The 20,554-nt window shown below is 39.8% G+C and overlaps 1 protein-coding gene across 8 annotated transcripts in view; it reads left to right on the top strand.

The window, feature by feature from the left end:
• Runx1t1 (RUNX1 partner transcriptional co-repressor 1) overlaps nucleotides 1-20,554 on the top strand; it is a 154,548-nt gene that overhangs the window by 90,331 nt on the left and 43,663 nt on the right. For all 8 annotated transcript variants that reach the window (XM_031366578.1, XM_031366574.1, XM_031366577.1 and 5 more), the window contains 4 exons: nucleotides 2,723-2,860; nucleotides 4,876-5,117; nucleotides 8,402-8,491; nucleotides 12,828-13,009. In XM_031366578.1, coding sequence (XP_031222438.1) covers nucleotides 2,723-2,860; nucleotides 4,876-5,117; nucleotides 8,402-8,491; nucleotides 12,828-13,009 — 652 coding nt within the window. The remainder of the gene's footprint in view (nucleotides 1-2,722; nucleotides 2,861-4,875; nucleotides 5,118-8,401; nucleotides 8,492-12,827; nucleotides 13,010-20,554) is intronic.

The raw sequence follows: 20,554 nt of genomic DNA, 5'->3' as shown, positions 1-20,554 counted from the left end.
CTGATTACGCATTCTTGTCATCTGAGGTGGGTGACTGGCCCGTGGGTAACCTGGCCTGCTTCAGTCAACCAAGTTTCTGAGGGCATCTCTCCCTTTGGGACTTTTCTCCTTGTTTTGTTCTTTCCTTGCTTCTTCTTTTTCCTTCTATTGCTTCATTGATTTTTTTTTTCGTGCTTCACGTTTCCCCTTCCCCCTCTGCTCTTGCTTTCTCGGTCTGTTCAACCACGTGCTCTGCGGATCTGGTCTGCCTTGCCTCTCAGTTCCCTGTGAGTGTTAGCAGAATGAAAGCCAGATGGACCAGCAGTTCCCACTGTTATCTTCCAGCAGACTCTGGCAAGTCTCCCTCCTTCCTTTCTTGGCATGACAGAAGTATTTGCCTTTATTTAGGGAGCCTGTGTTCTCTGCTGTACCTCTTCCCTCAGCTGCAGGATAAGCGGAAAACTTTCTTCTCCTCTTGCTGAGGTTGATTGAGGAGAGTCGATGTGCAGGGGATTTATCGAAGGAGCAGTTCGAAGCCCGCCTAACTTGTTTATCTTTCTGAAGTAAGGGATTACTGATGCTGGTGGTTGCGTGCCCTGAATAGCAGTATAAAGACATGAGTTTGCAGTAAGATAAAGTCTGGAGCAAGTTGTATTTGTGTTGCCATCAACATGTCCCTTGGGACACATCTCTTGACCTGGGATTATTCAGTGTTAGTGAAACAGTGGTAGAGAGGCCTGATACTGCTGACTCAACTGTGAAGCAAAATATACTTATTAGGTTGTACTTGGTTTTCATGGTATTATACCATCCCTAAAATAGCATCAACATTATTTCAGCTTTTAAAATGCCCTGTTTTGTTGCACCCTCCATTTTATGAAAATGCTTTCTCTTCCTTCCTTCCTTCCTTCCTTTCTTTCTTTCTTTTTTTTTTTTTTTTTTTTGACACAGGATATTACTAAGTAGCCCTCATGAGTTTAGACCTCTGTGTGTAGACCAAGATGGCTTCAGATTTAAAGCAATCCGCCTTTGCCTCTCAAGTGCTGAAATTCCTGGTGTCTGCCACCAGGCCTAGGTAGGAAACTGCTTTTGTTTGTTTGAGATACAAGCTTAATATTTTAAGCTGTCCTTGAACTCCTGATCCTCTTTGCTTTCATTTGCCAAGTGATGAGATTACAAGCATGTGTCATGAGAGGTGCCAGAGCAAGTTGCTTTGAAGAAAGATAAACTAGGTTTGGGATTATAATAACAGTAATTTGGGACTTCATTTTCATTTAATAATTGACTTTAATTTTTTTACTTACTTTGATTTTATGTGTATGTATGTATGTGTAGTGTGTGTGTGTGTGTGTGTGTGTGTGTGTGTGTGTGTATGAGTATGTGTGTGAGTGTTTGTGCACCATGTGTGTGCACAAGCCTTAGGATGTCAAAGAGGGCATTAGACCTCTTAGAACTGGAGTTACAGGTGATTGTGAGCAACCACGTAGGTGCTGTGAATCGATCCCAGTATGGTCTCTTAGCCACTGAACCATCTTCGCAGCTCTTTTAATATCTGACTCTTAAGTAAATTGGGAACTATTTGTTATAATTTTCATAATAATTTAAAAATCCTGCTCTGACTAGTGTATTGTTTTGCTGTTTTTTAAAAGGAAGTATAAGTTTAAAATTTTTGTCTCTAAAGTTTAGAATTATCTGAAAAGATGTTTTTGGAGTGTCTATCATGTATTTGTATAAAATTGGATCTAAAGCATAAAGCAAGAAACCATTTCATTTTCAGTGAGAATCTATTGCCTTGAAATTTTTAATTAGCCTAAAAAGTAGATGGAAATATCCAGGGAAAAATAAACTTAGAAACCCCATGTTCACACTGTCATCTATCATTAGGACCCTGACAAAGGGGAAATGATGCAGGTTCAAGTCCAGCCTGGCCCTCATAGTGAATTTCTATGTCAGCCTAGACTGCTGAGCAGCTAGCTCAAACTATCCAGTCCACATGGAGAAAGGGAAATAGACTTAGGAGGAAACACCTCAGGCTTACACAGAGTCACCATTAGGTAACAGGTAATAAGGGGTTTGTCCAGGGCCCTCCTTTAGCTTCTGTCAATTTTTACTTTGAGTCTTCCATGTTCTAAGAATATAAATTGGAGTATTGCTCTCAAGCTTGTAACTACCAGGACAGGCCACGAATTCACACATTCCACATAAAGAACAGCTTAACTTTACTGTAGACCGAGCATTTATGTGTTTTTAAAGTAGGGCAGATAAAACTGAGGATCTGGGAACATAATGCTTTCATTTAATCAACCAGAAACCTAAGCAAGGTGGGGATGGGAGGTCTGGTAGAAACGGACTGTGAGGTGCCTGCTTCTGGGAGGACGTCCTCACTGCTTAGCTGACAGGGGGTTTCCATTACTTCTGAGCCATCAGGGCAGGCTCATTAACATCCTCTTCATCGGTTTTCTTCTAAGTGAAGTTGTGTGGATGCACAGAGCAGTTCCAAGGAAGCATCTGCCTAAGCCAGAAATAACAATAGAGTATTATATAGCCTGGTTACAGACGGAGTCCCCCCCCATCCCCGCTACACCTTCTCAAGGATGCTTGGGTGACAAAATTCTGCTTTCAGCTTCCCTAGATCAGAGTCTTTTACTGATAGAAGCTGTGGGATTGCTTCTGTTTGTGCGCCGACTTTGTGAAGCCTGGGTGTTAAAGGCGTGAACTAACATGTTCCTGGTTGCCTTCCCAGATCGTACTGAGAAGCACTCCACGATGCCAGACTCACCTGTGGATGTGAAGGCGCAGTCCAGGCTGACCCCCCCAGCAATGCCGCCTCCTCCGACCACTCAAGGAGCTCCGAGAACCAGCTCATTTACGCCAACGACATGTAAGTACTCAGTTCTGAACTGAAGCTTTCAGTTTGGAAGGTTAAATTGAAATTTTTCTTCACATAAAAAAAAAATCATCAAGGAAAAATAAACTCCAGTATCAATGCTTTATGCAGAATCAAGTGCAAAAACCTTGAAAGTTTGCCAGTAGGTAATGGTTATTGAACCCAAACAAAAGTGTCATGTTTTAGGTATAATTGGTACAACTGTGAATATTTGCCTGCCTTTATATTATTATTTCAACATTGTAATCCGCCACGATTTGAGCAAATGAATAATATTACATTTGCTCCCTTGGTCTAGTTACGCCTATGACTTTTAATTCATGTTAATGTAGAGCTCTTTATTTTGGTTGTTCAATTTCACTTAGAACATAGAAACGTGCCATAATTATTTCTAGTTATTTCTACTTTGCTTTCTTCTGTGTCAAATAGCTACAAATAATATTTTTAAAAAATCCCTCACATTCTGAAGCTTAAAAGGCAGTTGTTTGATGCCACAGTCACCTGTAGAAACCTTTCTGAACTCAGCAGCATGAGTCTTGTTAGGGATCTGCCAGGGTCTTATCAAGCCATATTCCCTTTGCATTCAGCCCAGGTCTCGTGTTCTGAGTTCTTCCAGTAGCATCCCAGAAAGGGGCAGAAGATTTAGACCACCGAGCAATTTCCGCATTCTGTCTAGCAGGGGCACTCTGTCGGATGGTTTTAATCAGTTTCACAGTTCTAGCTAAAATTGTCATCAAAGCTTTGTGATGCTAAGGAATATTTATCTGTTATAGATGATACTCTTAATGGACCATGTGCCATGAAACCATATGAATGAAAAAATATCTGAGAGGCAAAAGTTGATCCACAAGTCTCTAAAGATAGACATCCTATGCATCCATGCACAACCGGCCTGCCATTTAAAAGCTCTTTCCAAATGTGTATGGAGCAGAAGGCTATGACATGCCAAGTTGTAACCTGTCATCAAATGGTTTGTTATCCAAAGTAATGGTGACAGACATATGTCTCCTCTGAGAAGGCCTCCTGAGCTGGCATTGATAGGTTACTTTGTTCCTCATTGAGGTGAAAGAACATTTACTTCTGGCTTTCTTTTGCTTTTAAGGCAGGGTCTCACTGTGTAGCCCATGGTGGCCTTAGACTAGCTATGTGTAGTTGAAGGTAACATTAAACTCCATATGCTTCTTGCCTACATCTTCCCAGTGCTGGATGACAGGCATGCGGCACAGCACACTGTGACTCTGATGCTAGTTCTTATAGACCCACCATCCTTGGTGTTCAAATCAGTTTCATTAGAAAGCAATTTAGTAAATTACTACTACTAATCCATGCTCTGGGTTAAACTGAGCTGTCCCCTTTCAATTTCTTAAAGTAAGTCCTTAGTAATCCCTCAGTCTGTTTTGTCTACCTATCTTCCTATGTAAAACTTATGTTCCCCCACTCCCCGAATAAATGGTTAAGAAATAAGGGAGAGAAAATAGCCTTCTAATTGGGTGGTATAAGGTTAAAACTTGAAAGTCCTCTTCTTATAAACACAGCTGTCAGTTGTGTGTACAAAACATGATTAAAAATGTTCAGTGATAAATTTAGTCCCCACCAAATGTACACTTTCTCTAGGGGAGCAGTTTAGGGAAAAGCATCCTGTTATATTGATGTACGCCTGTGACAAAAGGCTGACATCCAAAGCTGTTTGTGCTCTGTTTGAAGCGTTTCAGGTGGTTGGCATATGTGCACATGGGAGGCAGGGCTGGCTTGATGCGGCAGCAGCAGGCTCCATCCCTTATCGGCTTCTGTGCAGCAGGCTGCCCCTCACCGTAAGGAAAAGTCTTAGAGCTGATAGAGCACTGTAGTCCGGTGGCGCTGTGATGTCCAAGCGTGTTGCAGACTGTCCCAGTGTTTCTGAAATTACACAAGCACAAGATTTCGAGGCAAAGACTCTTAGTGGCAGTTTCTTCGTGCGTTCCCTTTGTAAACTTATTTACTTTTTCCTTCTGATTTTGTGCCCTTGACAGTAACGAATGGCACCAGCCATTCACCCACGGCCTTGAATGGCGCCCCCTCACCGCCTAATGGCTTTAGCAACGGGCCTTCCTCTTCCTCTTCCTCTTCTCTGGCTAATCAACAGCTGCCCCCAGCCTGTGGTGCTAGGCAACTCAGCAAGCTGAAACGATTTCTTACTACCCTGCAGCAGTTTGGCAATGACATTTCACCAGAGATTGGAGAAAGAGTTCGCACCCTTGTACTAGGACTGGTGGTAAGCAATCAGAAATCAGTTTTCTGGGATAAGAGGCAGTGTGTGGGTGGGTGTGGGGTAGGCAGGGCATGGAAAGTAGATGCTCCAACCCAACCCCACAGCCGTCTCTATATCTCCTGCTACTGTGCAAGTCTGTTTGATGCTACAGCAATATATTTTCAGGTTTGCTTTATGAATGGACCCTACCGTAGTCAATTTTACTGTTTTACTGATAACAGTATAGGGATACAAGTGAATTGTTGGCTTGGCCCTAAGTGCTTGTATGTGTATACATATATGTGTATGTATGTGTTTATATGCTTTTATATTATATATGTCTATAGATGTGTATATATACATATGTTTATATATACACACACGTGTGTGTAGGATTCTTTCAATAAATGTAGTCTCCTGGCATAGTTAGGGGCTTTCTCCAACAAAAAAGTGTTTTTGTTACATTAATGAGTCCGTTAATCTAACTGAGTGCTCATTGTTCATGTTTTAGGATTTTTCCTATTGGACTCGATGAACAAAAATTCATAACAAGTAATACATACTCATTTCATGTAATTTTATTCTTAAGGCTAATGGCATTAAAGATGTTATTATAAAATATACATAACATTTACCTTAATTAAAATTTTTAACTGTATAGTTCATTGGGATTACAGATACAGCCACATAATAGAGTTGTTGCCACTAATGCGCCTCCAGATCCAGAACTGCTGTGTGTGTGTGTGTGTGTGTGTGTGTGAGAGAGAGAGAGAGAGAGAGAGAGAGAGAGAGAACACTTTGGGCTGGGCTAGGGATTGACCCCAGAGTCCCACACATGCTAGACAAGGTCTCCATTACCTAGCTACATCCTCTATCTTCCTTCGATAGCTCAGTTGGTAGCGCGGAGGACTGTAGAGTACTAACCTAGCTACACCCTCTATCTTCCTTCGATAGCTCAGTTGGTAGAGCGGAGGACTGTAGAGTACTAACCTAGCTACATCCTCTATCTTCCTTCGATAGCTCAGTTGGTAGAGCGGAGGACTGTAGAGTACTAACTTAGCTACATCCTCAAACTTCTGGAGCTGTTTTATTTTCTCAGCCTAAATCAGTGCTCATCAGACAGACATTTGGAAATGAAAATTGGCATATTCTATTGTATTCTGTATATTATCAAACTGGAAATGATAGCTCACATCCTCTTTTACCCCTTACCCTTACATTACTTCTATATTAATTGTGATTTTTTATGCAAATGAGTGATTTCCTAGTCCTTAAGAGGGTTGTGTCTCCCGGTCCTGAGTCATGGCAGTGACGAGTCCCCCAAAGAGCCCTCTCCTCTTTGCTCTAGTGGATCTGAGATCTGTTAACTGGTCATTTATTTTCACTATTTGGAGCAACCATGAACAAAACAGGACCAGAACATGGGCCTTGGATCACCACTGCCTATGTTTAATAGCTTTTACATTCAAAGAAAGATCATGTTTCCCAGTCTGCCAGCTGCTCTGTCTCCCAAGACAGAGTTGACATCGGGCAGGAATGTACCATTATACTTAAGATCCTAGGTCATTACTTAGCTTTTTCTTTGTATTTATTACCTACCTACCTATGCCTTCTGCCCCTTCCTCTCTCCCTTCTTCCCCCTATCCCCCTCTCTTTCTCTAAGGTAGGATCTCACTTTGTAACACTTGTTGTTCTAGAACTCACTGTATAGACCAGTCTGCCCTTGAACTCACAGAGATCTACCTGCCTCTTCTTCCCATGTGCTGGAATTTATAGTGTGAATAACATGCCTGGCTCTCTATATGTATTTTTAAATTTGTATAATGTATTAGCCTTTCAACATGTAAACAAGCTAAGGAACAAAAAGTAAATCCACAGTAATAACTATATCAAATAAGTGAAGAATTTGTCATTAATTCAAAAAAATGTTTTGAACTTGGTGTGGTAATGTTCAGCTGAAAAGCTAGAATCTCAAAAGCTGAAAGCAAATGATCAAGAGCTGGGAGGTAATCTGGACTATGTAGTGAGGCCTCATCACTGCCCCACTCCTCAAATTTACCCAGCGTAAAGTTTAATATTTTTTAAAATTAAAGGTGTTTTCCAAATGTAAAGAAGTAGGAAATTTCAGGAGTGTTGACAAAGTTTTCTATTTACTGAGTGACAAATGTTTTGAGTGAAATAGTTTTTTTAAATGGTAGCTTTCCTATCATCCTTGTAAAGAAGTAGAGAATGGCTATTGGGAGCATATACAATAGGAAGTAACTTATTTACTTATTTATTTGAGATAGGACCTTCTTATGTAGTCCTGACTGTGTCCTATAACTTGATATGTAGGCCAGGTTGGCCTTGAACTCATAGAGCTATGCCTGTCTTTGCTTCCCAAGTGCTGGAATTAAGGGCACACATCCCCATACCCAGCCTGGAAGTGACTACTTGTTAAATAAGTAGAGATGAGACCTGTCTTTTGAGAAAAGGGATCAGAATGTGGTCTTGGCTTGCCTGGAGTTTACATTGTAACTCTAGGACTGGGCTTGAACCCTTAACTCTGTGCACCAGTGTCCTAAGTGCTGGGAAAAGAGGATCACAGATATGGGTCACCTTGTTCCTACTTAGACTCAGGATCATTGTTTAATTCTTGGGACTAACTTTCAAAGGAGAGATTTTTACACATATTTGCCACACTGAGATACTGAGTTACATAGTTATTCATTAAAATAAATGACACTAACAAGATGCTATGGGCACACCTTTGGTTTAAACTTTAGCACTAAATTATAATGGTGCAATTAACAATGGTGTTAAGCATGATTGTCAAAATGAGAGCTTAAAAAGCAAGGTAACTTAACCTGTATTCTTATGAATAGGAAGTTGGTATTTACTCATAGGTTCATGTAAAAATATTTTGACTTGAGGGTATAAAATTCATTTCCTTCACATTTGTCATAAACACAAACTAGAGGGGTACAGAAAGCTGAGGAAGCGATAGTCTAATATTATCCAGTCCCAATGACCTGAATCTTTATCCATCATAATAACTCTGCTCAAGAACTCTATTACTGTTCAGGACACTGTTTGCCTAGTACAATATTTAAAATATTTTCCCTTAAAATTCAGATTTTTACATCTGGGGATACAATTGATTGTGAGTCAGATCTTGGCATTACAAAGTCAGTAGATTATACATTAAAATTTCTGCATCTCTTATGTTACTACATTATGTGATACCAATATTAGTAATTTAATAGTTTCAGTGTTTTCGATATTTACTGAGGAATAAAATGTGTGTATAATACATATTTTCTCCACAGAACTCTACTTTGACAATTGAAGAATTTCATTCCAAACTGCAAGAAGCTACTAACTTCCCACTGAGACCTTTTGTCATCCCGTTTTTGAAGGTATTGCACAGCTCATTGGTCTGGAAAGTATCTACAATCCTATCGTTCCTAGGTCATAATTGTGTTTCTTTTTAGAAAGAGGTCAAAATATTTAAGGGGCTCTTTGATTGCATTTACCGGGTAGAAACAAACCCAGTAGTTCTATACATATAACTATCTATATGTATTTGTGATCATTTTGGAAGTAATTCTAAACTTATAATGAAAACCTTTGAAATAAGGTAGGATAGTAAAGTTTAGATGTCTTGTTGATTTGTTTTTTGTAATCTGAGATGAGTTATATTTTACATTTTGCTCATCTTTATAGGAAATGAATTAGTTGAAGATTTTGCTTTTCAGGATCTTTTCTTTTTTTCCTTTTTCTTCTCTTTTCTTTTCTTCTTTATTATTACTGGTTTTTTTTCTGCTTGTAACTTCATATTTACAACAACCTAATGGGTTGGAAAGATCAGACCCCTCCATTCTTTCTGCCAATGGAGGAATTGGGCATGACTGACAAGCCCAAGGTATGCTCGACTGACTAGTGATTGAGGTGTGGGGTTAGCAATAGTTTTTAGTGTTTAGTTTTGAGTATTTTGCCTCCTCCTGCTCCTGTTCTCTCTTCAACAAAGCAAAGCAGAGACGCAAAGAATTTGTACTAGATAGAGGTGGCATTTTCATTCAGTATTCCAGGTGGCCAACTCACAAATGCCTAATAAAGATCCCTGAGCTTTGGTAGAAGGCACATGACCTGGGTGAGAGCATTGCTCAGGCATAGAGATCCTCTTCCTGGAAGTAGGTTAGTAGACTAAATACTGAGAGTGTCCCATTTGTCCAGTCCTCTGAAAGTCACTGTCAGAAGAAGCAGTTGGAAGACTGTGGTATATATCTCTGCCAAGGAGGTGTCTACCTTCCCTACTGGCTTCCAGATCTTTGTGCTTGGGACACACAGAGTCCCACAGCTGACCAGCATACTGTATAAGATTTCATCACTTTTCTTGTTTTTGATGAGAAACATGAGTTCCAAGTAGGCATCCTAAAACCTGGAAACACTTGTTTAACCTGTAATCCACAGAGAAAGTTGTTCCAGGCTATTATTTTTTCCTGGGGCAAAATAAAATATTCTGTGCAGACAATATGGACAAATGTATAAATTTAATCTTTTTTAGAAATAGAAACTGAGATTCAATTATGATTTTTTTCATTCATTTTTATTCTCAATTGTGGATTTAAGCTTAAAGAATAATAAATTAGTCGGTTGCTTCAAACAGTTTACAGCATTATCATACGTTCTTTGTAAGTTTTAAAATTATGTTGAACAAGTTGGTTGAGTCTAGGCTCTTTGGCTTTCTGAGAAAGAGTTGTTTTCTCTATACTGTGGTCATATGAATGTCGTTTCCTGTGTGAATTCCACTAGATTCTGGGCTGTCTCTGTCTTTCTCTGTTTAAGAAAGGAAAAAAGGGAAGGGAAAAAAAAAAAAACCAAACCTTCTTTAGGGTCAAGTTGGCAGCCAAAAAATTTTAAAAAGCTTACAAGGACACTTCCCGATTCCTCTATCAATGCTGCACACCATCTGGCTACCATATCATTTAGTTGGGATCATTGGAATCAAAGATATAACTTTTTTTTCTAATTTTAGTGCTTTTCCTCAAAGGAGACATTAATGACAAAAACCATATGGTTGTGGGAACTCGGGCCTTAATAAGTGCATTCAAACGCTGCTGTAACAATATGCATTAAAGCCTTGTTTTCATTAAGCTAATGTAACCCGCAGACCCTCCATTCCATTTTGCATTTATGGAGAAACATTTACTGGAAGGATATTAGACACCATTCTAATTACCTAATCTGGCACCAGAATTAGAGCAAACAAAATTGCTTTGTATTACCATATTTTTTAAATTGAAAGAAGATGTTTATGGAATCGCTAAATTAAACTGAGTACCACGTGAAATCCTCTTGTCTTCTGCCATCCATACATTTAAATTTGAAGCTGGAGGCATATGTGTTTCCTATTAGTCACTCAGCTGTGTGGCAGAGACTGGATTAAACATGAAGCTGGGAGCCTATCAAAATAGAGATAGGATGGAGTTTAAAGAAACCTCTTCTCTGAAGACAATCACACATGTAGCATTTCTATTAGCATCTGAAAAATTTAAGCGTCGATTATAGTTTATTTGTGCTTTAACCACACTGCCTTTAAGATACTCCCTCATGTTTGATTAATTCTGACTTAAAAGTTGTTATCAGTAATCTGTATTCCAATAAATACATATTTTATAACATTATTCCAGAACTACTATTTTATGTATCTTAAAATCAACTCTTGTACTGAATACATTAAGAACTATTTCTGGATGGGAGCCAGGGAATGCTTTGCCAAAAGACATCTGTACACAAGATGTTCAGCCTGAGTCAATTGTCCTGATTATCATTCGGGAATTTGTCTCTCTTAGCTGGCAGCACTGGGTTTGCCTGCTTGGTTAAATATTGCTAACATTCCTGACAGAAGGAGTGTGATTGCTTGTCAAAGGTCTTTGTAAGATCCCACCGAGCCTTAACCTGTGGTCCCGACCAACTTTAGTACAGCAGGCATGTTGTGTGTGGACTGAAGAGGAGGAAGGGCGTGCTGTGCAGTGACTACTTTTTAAAAAAAGGAATGCAGAAGACAGTATTAGAGAAATCAAAGAAATGTTGTTATCTTTTTTTTTTCCCATTCTTATCCCTCTAACTAGTGAACTCTCTTCATGGAAACATACAAGTGTGTGTGTGTGTGTGTGTGTGTGTGTGTGTGTGTGTGTGTGTGTTTAAATCTCTCCATTTTAAATCTATTTCTCATCCTACCATTTATTTTTCTTGTTTAACTCCTTGGGATCCCTAAAAAGAAGTCTGAAGTATGCGCTTTTGGGTAATCTAAATTTTAGGCATGTCCTTCCGAGTGATTCATTTTAACTTTAAGAGTGTTCATACGGAAATATTAATTTTGAGACAGAGGCTTATGTCATAACCTTGGCAGACCTGAAATTCATTATGTAGTCCAGGCTGGCCTTGAACTCAGTGGGATCTCTTCCTGTCTCTGTCTCCCTAGTGCTGGGATGGAGGAGTGTATGTCTCCGTGCCTGCTTTGTTAATTCATGATGTGGCGTATTCTAGTTCTGCCTTCACTAAGGAGGAAATCCCGAACTTTAAGAATATTTGGAACTATATTGTTCCCTGTGATCATCTTTACTACTTACAAAGATTTTGTTCTGAGCTCTTATAGGCAGTTATGCTGTTGTTGCAGTATGGACAATGGAGGGATTCTCTGCATCTGTAGAGCCATGGGTATAGAAATAGGCTTTAGTATTTTATAATGAGCTAGTTCCTTGATCAGTGTTCTCAGAAGATGGATTTGAGGTGCAAACAGGCAGCTCCAGTGCCTACAGTGACACTCTAGGGTGCTGTTTCAAAGGCTCTTGGGATCAGAGATGGAGGCAGCTAGTATGTCCTATATTCAGGAATGCTTTTCTGCCTGATGGATTAATCAATGGACATGGCCGAGCTCCTACAAATCAAACCCTTGAGTCATGATGAGATGTATATTATTGATTTCTTTTTATGTGAAGTATTATTGGGAGAATAAGCAAGTGTAGTTCACTTTCTACTGCTATCCCCTCCCCCCAGTAAATACAAATCAAAGAAAAGAAAAGAAATAAAAACAGCAACAGCCTGAGTTTACAATGTGAAAGCAGCTCGTAGTAAATCGAATGCCGTCTTTGGGTTTTACTTTAATGTCTCCCCATGTGTAAAATTGTCTCCTATTTGATTACATTAGAGAGTGTCACAATTATCTATTAGTCTGTTGGTATGCCTGTCATTTGAAGTTAGAAGTTGACAGAAGATATTTCTTCAGACTGGCCTATGGTTGGACCAATAAGTCCCTAAATACAACCAAGTGTGCTGCATAGCCTTTTCTGAGTTTAATTGTATTGGGAATACTTTATATGCCCTTTCTTTCTTGGGGAAAAGCAACATTTGCTTACAGGTGGTTCTTGAATCATACCTCTTACAGAACTTCCACAGTTTTAGGACCCTTATAAATCACAAGCCACTGGGGGGGAAAAGTGTTATCAGTAAGCAAATGAGGAGAGATAGAGAGGTTTGCAGGATCAAATACCTCATACCCTGGTGCCAGCCATGCACCTTGTAGCATAGTCTTTAAGTTTTGCCTCACACTGAAACTGAGGCAAGCGTGGGCTGACAGCAGTGCAGCTGCATTGCTTAGGCTACTGCAGTGTGCAAGCAGCAGACTCACTCGGTAAGTAGATCAGAAAAAGCCTTGGGCTGTCCCACCTTATGCCTGTTTTGTTCTTGCAGGCCAATCTGCCCCTGCTCCAGCGTGAACTCCTCCACTGCGCAAGGCTAGCCAAACAGAACCCTGCCCAGTACCTCGCTCAGCACGAACAGCTGCTTCTGGATGCCAGCACCACCTCCCCTGTCGACTCCTCAGAGCTGCTTCTCGATGTGAACGAAAACGGGAAGAGGCGAACTCCAGACAGGTGAGAGGGACAAGGCCCCCTGGACCAACTGTGGCCTTTTTGCCTGTCTCAAATATAAAGACCTATTTTAAGTCACTTTGAAATTGCTATCCTCCATCTCTCCTGGGAACAGTCTGGCCATGTCATGATGGTCTGAGTTTTACAGAGAAGTGAGTCTCTGGCCTGTTTCTGGGCAACTTTTGTGCATCTTGACCTACAGTTTTCATTATTAAAGCTAAAATGTAAAGACGAGGTATTGACAAAAGGACCAAGTGTCACCAAGGGTTTATCGACACACTTCAGCATTGAAATTCTCACTTACTATATAGCTTTCCTGAACCATAGATTTTATACTCTAGTGTTTGTGAACATTGATGTCCTGTTTCCTTAAGTCATGATACATTTGAAAGCTGGCCTATATTTGTTAGCACATGAACAGAGAACAGTAGTTATTTGATCTAAGAAATGCTGTATGAACTGTGAGAAAAACTTATGGGAAGCCAGATGAGCTAAGTCAAAATAACAGTTATAAGACAGAGCTAACAGATAACATGTTTGGTAATAATAACAACAATAATAATAATAATAATAATAATAATAATAATAATAGTAATAATAGTTTACGAGCCAATATTTATCTCATCAGACACACTGTTCTCAAGCCTGTGAGTTCTAAGAAAGAGAAAAGGGCCCTCTCTCCATTAAACCCACAGGCTAATTGTTGAATATGGCATACACATGAAACTTTCACGTGTCTTATTAAATTATTTTCATAAATTCTTCAGCCACAGGTATCATATCATGAATATGAAGTCTTAGCAGCATTTTGCACAGTGTGTGTGAGCTATGAAGATGCTTAAAACGAAACTGGTCTAGACCTTATGTCTTATATACTTTCTGTACTCCCTCTCTTGATCTTTTTTTGTTATTATTGGATATTTTATTTATTTACATTTCAAGTGTTATCCCCTTTCCAGATTTCCCCTTTAGAAACTCCCTGTACCATCCTCCCTCCCCCTGCTTCTATGAGGGTGCTCCCCTACTCACCTACCCACCCACTCCTGCCTCCCCATACTGGTTTTCCCCTATACTGGGGCATCGAGCCTTCACAGGACCAAGGGCTTCTCCTCCCATTGATGTCCAACAAGGCCATCCTCTGCTACATACAGCTTTGAGAGGTCAACCTCTTGTACAATTGTGTTCTGCATTCCAGGAACTTAGGAGCTTTGGAATTACTCAGGGACTTCCATCTCTGGCTAAGAGCTTCCTTTGCACACATTACTGGCTTTTCAAATCAGTACATTAGTTCAAGTAAGCCATGCTGCCTGCAGTTAAGCAGGCTTTGGGCTGCAATCCAATTCTCTTGCAGTAAGGTTTCTTGCTCCTTCTCTCCAACTTTTCTTTCTTCCTCTTTCTCTTCCTCTTCTTTTTGAGGAAGGGTCTGACTCACTTTGTGTTCCAGGCTAGCCTTGAATTTAGAGCAATCTTCTCCCAAATTCTCAGATTATTGGCATGAGCTACTAAGCCTGGTTCATGGTAAGACTTTAAAAGTTATATATTCTTTGGCAATTTCATTATACTCGCTCTGTCTTTCTCTTCATCTGTTTTTCTCTGTGTATCTCTCTCTGCCTCTCTATCTCTGTCTGTGTGTGTGTGTGTCTTTCCCTCACCATCCCACCCCACCTCTCATATGTATGTATGTGTGTTATGCATGCTTAAAATGTATGTGTTACATGCCTTCCTTCATATTCTCCACCAACTATTATCTTCTTACTCCCATTAAACCACTTCTTCTCAATACATCCTCCTTGCACTTTGAGGAATTTTTCTCTTCTTTTCTTTTTGTGGTGCAGTGAATGTAATTATGGTTGCATGAGTGTGAGTAAGGACTATTTATTTGAAGAGGTCAACTCACCAGTGACTACATTACATACACCAGAATATGGCCACTCTTCTAGCAACCATTAACTGCCTATAGCTTCTTTGGGAAGAGTTGGGCCTTACAAGTCCTGTTCCTATCTGTGATGCAATGTTGGTGGGCCTAGTCTTAGGTTGGTAGCCATTGCTCCTGTGAACTCATGGGTGCAATAGCCATGTCATGTCTGGAAGACAACATTTCACAGCACTTTCACCATCTTTCTGCCTTTATGTTCTTTCTTCTCCTTCGGCTATGATCCTCTGTGAGCCTTTGTAAAGGGGATACATGTATTATTTAAGGCTGAGTAACTGTTTAAGCCTTCAAGTGTTAAGGCTTAAAAGGAGCTTTGTAATCTAAGTATGGGGGTGTATGCACCATGATGTCACTCAAGGGTAGATGGTTTGCATGTGCGTGTCTTGCCAATACAAACACATTAAAGTTCCAGGAAATGAGTTCCATGTGCAGGTATTGAGATATCATGGAAGACAAGTTCTAAACTGTGAGAAACGGAATTTATTTTGAGGGGAGTATAACAGGGGAATGTGTAGATCACTAAGATAAATGTAAAAATGGCATTCTTGTTTCTATGGTTCCTTGTGTATATGTGTGTATGCATTCAGTCACATAGACTACACTTAATGGATCCTCCCATCTTACCCTGTCTTGATTATTTAGGACAGTAGCTGTAGTCAGATCTTGTGATGGTTCTTTGGATAGAGCATTCTTTCTCAAGCTGATGTGTCTTTTGTAATGGAGAGATAGCAAATAGATTTCCTTACTGTTAGGAAGAAGGGTAATGAGACTATGTTGTGTAAATACATTTGTGTCTTGTGGAAATTTTACCACAGCCAAGAAAATATGGGTCTCTACAGTATAGTTTTGCATATATTTCCCGAATCTCGTTTGCATATGCATTTTCTTCTTCTCTGGTTATTTATTTGTATCTCCTGCTCTACTATATGAAATTTTATAGAGTATATAGCTGTCTGACAGCAGAGTTTTTTGTTGTTTCAGTGAATGTTTTGTTGGTGCATATGGTCTGACATGGATGAGCAGCTACGGTGAGATTTTGGAGTCTATTAAAGTGGCTCATTAAAAAGATCAATCTGTCTCTGTAATAACACTGGGAGCCATCAGTCACCGGAAGAGGGAAAAGCTGACACCTGAGGAGAAAACACATTTTGGTAATTTGTTCATGACATATCATGAACAAAAGAGCACTCTATATTTTGTTTACAACTTTGGGGATTTAAATTCTGTGATTATTGCCAGGCTAATATGTTTCAGGGATGGTCTTTAGCAAGCTTAAATTTATTTTTACTGGCTATGTTTTTTGTTGTTTTTGTTTTGTATCTTAAACTATCATTTCTATTTTGTGTCATTTGAGACAATCTCATGTAACTTAGACCAGCACTGTCTAGGTAGCCAAGCAAGAGTTGAACTCCTGATCCTCCTGCCTCTACCTCACAAGTGTTAGGATTATAGACATACACCCCAGAGTGGGGCTACTGTGATTGTCATCAACAGGGAAATGCATTCTCTATATAAGTTTATGAAATCATTCCTTTGCTTTTTTTCTACATACTTTACAGTTTCTTATAAAATTAACCTAGGGGTGAGTCCCTGAACAATTGTACTGAATGTGTAGTTCTATGGAAATATTGTAGAGCCAAAACCAAAAAAAAAAAAAAAAAAACCAACTAATTTTTATTTAAAAAAATCATGCTTTTTCTCATAGTACTAGGGAAAGAGAATTTGATATGTAGATGTTTATCCTTGTTTATTCTTTTTTTTTGAGCCAGTTAAATGTAATGAACAAATAGAGGAAAGTTCATCCCCTGCAAGCCTGTTCTGATGACTCATTAGGCCTCAGTACGAGCATAGTGAACGAGGAGAGGAGGAGCAGGGGTTGCTTTCTTTCATGGACACTGCAAAGATCCTGTGCTTTTGGATGGGCTCTATTGCTTGCTTGCTTTCTCATCACTCACTCAAATGATTGCTTCTGGGTACCAATTCTCTTACTCTATATCATCATTTCAATGCCATCATTGCTCTCAGATGTTTATTTCTGAAGCTGTAGAAATTCACCCCTCCCCATCAATAACTAAACATTTTCAAAATGCAGTTTGTTTGAATATTAGACCTACATAGTATGTCACCTGGGAGGGATCTTATGAATGGACCACATCACCTGCTTCTCTTCATACATGAGGAAATCTAGGCTTAAAGAATTTGCTCAAAGTCACAAAGCTTCCTAAAGGAGAACCGGGTGTATATTTGTGTTGAAATCTTGCAGTTGTACAAACTATGTTTGAAGGTACGGAATTTAAATAAGGAAAGCTCAATTAAGAATTAGAGATTTTTTTAATTCTCTAATTAATTTCTTTTTGTAATTACAGAAGAAGGTAAATGCCATAGTATAATGCTCTAAGGGTTTATAAGTCTTTTTTAATGATAGAAAATCCATAATGAGCCAGGTTTCCTAGCTTAATGAGTAAGTTAGTAAATGCTGAAGGTTAGAGATCTAAAGGCTGTCGTTTTCAAACTGTATTGGTTGACTGTGGAAGGTTAGACACCAGCTTACACTCCAACTAAACTGTGTATGTCTATTTCTCCTTAATAAAATGAATGAGGATTCAATCGTTTTGATTTTCTATAAAGAAAAATGCATGTACACTTTAGAGGAAAACTACATGAGTACTCAGTTCTACAAATAGGAACTAAGTCTGCATATTCAACTGTAGTTAATAGTCAATGGAGAAATTAGGACTTTATTTTACAATACAGTCATATTTTGTATGCACCTTTATGCATTCCTCAGTTTCAGGAAGTATGCAGTAATCTCTGTGGTAATTATTTTCTTATTCATATCAGTTATGAAGCCTTCTGGTGAAATAACATTGGCTGAGAAAGATGATATGGTTGCAGGGACATTTCCACCATCATGAACTGTAGCTTCAACTTCAGCCTTCCTTCTTGTCACTCCTGTAGGGTCCAGCTGTTCCAAATACCATCTTTGCCTACTGTTACATTGTCATTTATGGTATCTGCCCTCTTTCCTACATCTTATATGTCATGACTCTACTCAGGCTTCCCAGCCTGACTCAGTATCTATTATGTGCATGAAGGGTTCCCAGTTACAATTCTGTAACAATGGCCACTGTTTACTGTGGCCTTAACATGTACCAGGCCCTATACTAAGTAATTCAACCACTAACCTACAGGGTTATGCATGGATTTAGGAAGATTAGGTACTATGGCTGAGGTCACATGGCTTATAAGGAGAGCCTAACCCTAGGTTCTCTAACTTTATGTTCATAAAGCTCTGATTTTCTAGTCCTGGCCCCTAGTTCCATAACTGAAGAACTGAGTGCCCCAATGAATTTGTTTGATGTCAGATATATGTTCCTCTTTCTGTCCTCTAGTTCTCTCAGCCGGTCTAAGATAATCAGTTTTTGCTTTTCAAATGGAAACACTGAATTTCTTAAAAGGTTATGGCTTCTGTGTTCATATGGCGAGAAATGGCAGAGCTAAATGCTGGAGCCAACTCTTTGTGACTCAAAGCCCCTGCTCTTTTGAGTGTACATTCTGGAGAAATGCTGTTTTTCCCTGACATCTCTTAATGATTAGCCTGCTTCTCTGGTCCCTTTTGGTACACAGATTCTCCATGAGAATGTAGAATCTCAAAGCTCCAGTTGTTTAATTTTTAATTTAATAAGGAATTTAATAAAGTATTTACTCCTAGGCTAGGCATAGTGGTACATAGTTTCAGCACTCAGCTAAGATAGAAGGATCTCAAGTTTGAGACCTGTCTAGACTTCACAATAGCACTCTGTTTTATAGTAAGCTTGGTGCATAGCTTAGTAGTAGATGACCAAGCATCTTGACAATGTGAACAATTCCCCAGTTCAACCTCCATCAAACACAGACAGACAGGCAGACACATGGGTACATTGATGCATACACACACACACACACACACACACACACACATATGCACAGAATTTAATTTTAGTGGCAAGTCATAATCTCATGGAGTAACTTTCTGTTAAGCTCAAGTCTGCAGCAGATGGCTGGGCAGTGGTGGCCACGCCTTTAATCCCAGCACTTGGGAGGCAGAGGCAGATGGATTTCTGAGTTCAAGGCCAACCTGGTCTATAGAGTGAGTTCCAGGACAGCAGGTCTATACAGAGAAACCTTGTCTTGAAAAAAAAAAAAAGTCTGCAGTAGATGGGAACAAATATAGAGAACCACAGCCAGACAATACCCCTCCTCTCCCCCTGCCACCCATCTCAAAGCTCAGGGAACCCATGGAAGAGTATGTAGAATGAGTGTAAGAGCCAGAGAGGATGGAGGACACTAGGAGAACAAGGCGCTCTGAATCAGGGGAGCAAAGCTCGTGAACTCACAGAGACTGAATGGGTTTCAGTAAGCACAAAGCCCACAAGGGCCTTCACTAGATCCTCTGCATATATACTACAGCTTTCCGTTTGGTGTTTTCTAGGACTCCTCAGTGTGTGAGTGAGTGTGTCTCTGACTCTTGCGCCTCCTTCGGGGTTCTTTGCCTTCTGTTGTCTTGCCTTGTCCTACTTCAATGTGATTGGAATTTTTTGTTGTTGTTGTCCCAAACAACTGGAATGGGGGCTGTCCAAAACGCTCTTGCTTATAAGTGAGATACATTCTTCTTCTAGTTGGGCTGCCTTGTCTGGTGTCAGTGGGAGAGGAAGCACCTAGCCTTGCAGTGACTTGAAGAGCCTATTCTTTTGAAATGAGAGATAAAGTGGGGGTGTGGAGAGAAGGGGAGCTGGACCTGGAAGTATTAGAGGGAGGGGGCACTGTAATCAGGATATACAGCATGAGAAAAGAATCTACGTTTACTGAAAGTGAAAAGAGAGACTAAGTCTCATCTTTGAATTCCCACTAAAGAGTGACCCAGGAACCAAATGTGGAGGTTGGCTTGAGGACCAGGAGAAACTGGAGGGCTCTGACTAGAATACGCAGATGACAAGTTGGAACATGAGGACAGCAAGAGAAAACATGGAATTTTTTTCTGCAGTGGCAGAGATTAGAAGATGCCCAGGGGGCAGCCGATGACACTCTAACTGTTGAACAGATGGTCAGTGTTAGGAGGCATATGAGGGAAGAATTCCTTCCTCCCACGTGGGGAAAGGATGCTCAGGTAGCCCTCCGAAGCTGTATGTTATACTCTCTGAAGGTCCAAGCATCTTCTGTGTGTCTGGAGCAGCAGACAACCATCTGCCTCTCCTATCTTTCTGAAGACAGTTGTGTGTGTTGCCAGAACATGTCTCTCTTGGGTAGTTGTAGCAATAAAGAGATTAAAGGTGTTTTTTTTTTCCATCTGGCCCCGTAGTGACAGTCCTGTTGCATTCCATATCTGTTTCTCTGTCCCTCACTGTCCAAATATTCATTTTTCTGAAGACTGGTAGGGAAACAGAAGTCACCTCAGACTTTTGTGGAGAATTAGCTTTTTCTTTTTAAGCAGACAGCAAGATTTATAAATTTTGTTGTTGTTGTTTCAGATACACATCAAGAAAAATTTATGATGTAAATTTTTTTTTATTATTTTTATTTTTATTTTAGATATTTTCTTTATTTACATGCAAATTTCTCCTTTCCCAGTTTCCCCT

Source organism: Mastomys coucha, unplaced genomic scaffold (assembly GCF_008632895.1).
Source record: "Mastomys coucha isolate ucsf_1 unplaced genomic scaffold, UCSF_Mcou_1 pScaffold14, whole genome shotgun sequence".
In the NCBI taxonomy this organism is placed as follows: domain Eukaryota; kingdom Metazoa; phylum Chordata; class Mammalia; order Rodentia; family Muridae; genus Mastomys; species Mastomys coucha.
The sequence above is the reverse complement of the archived record's forward strand: the minus strand, read 5'-3'. Positions and strand labels throughout refer to the sequence as shown.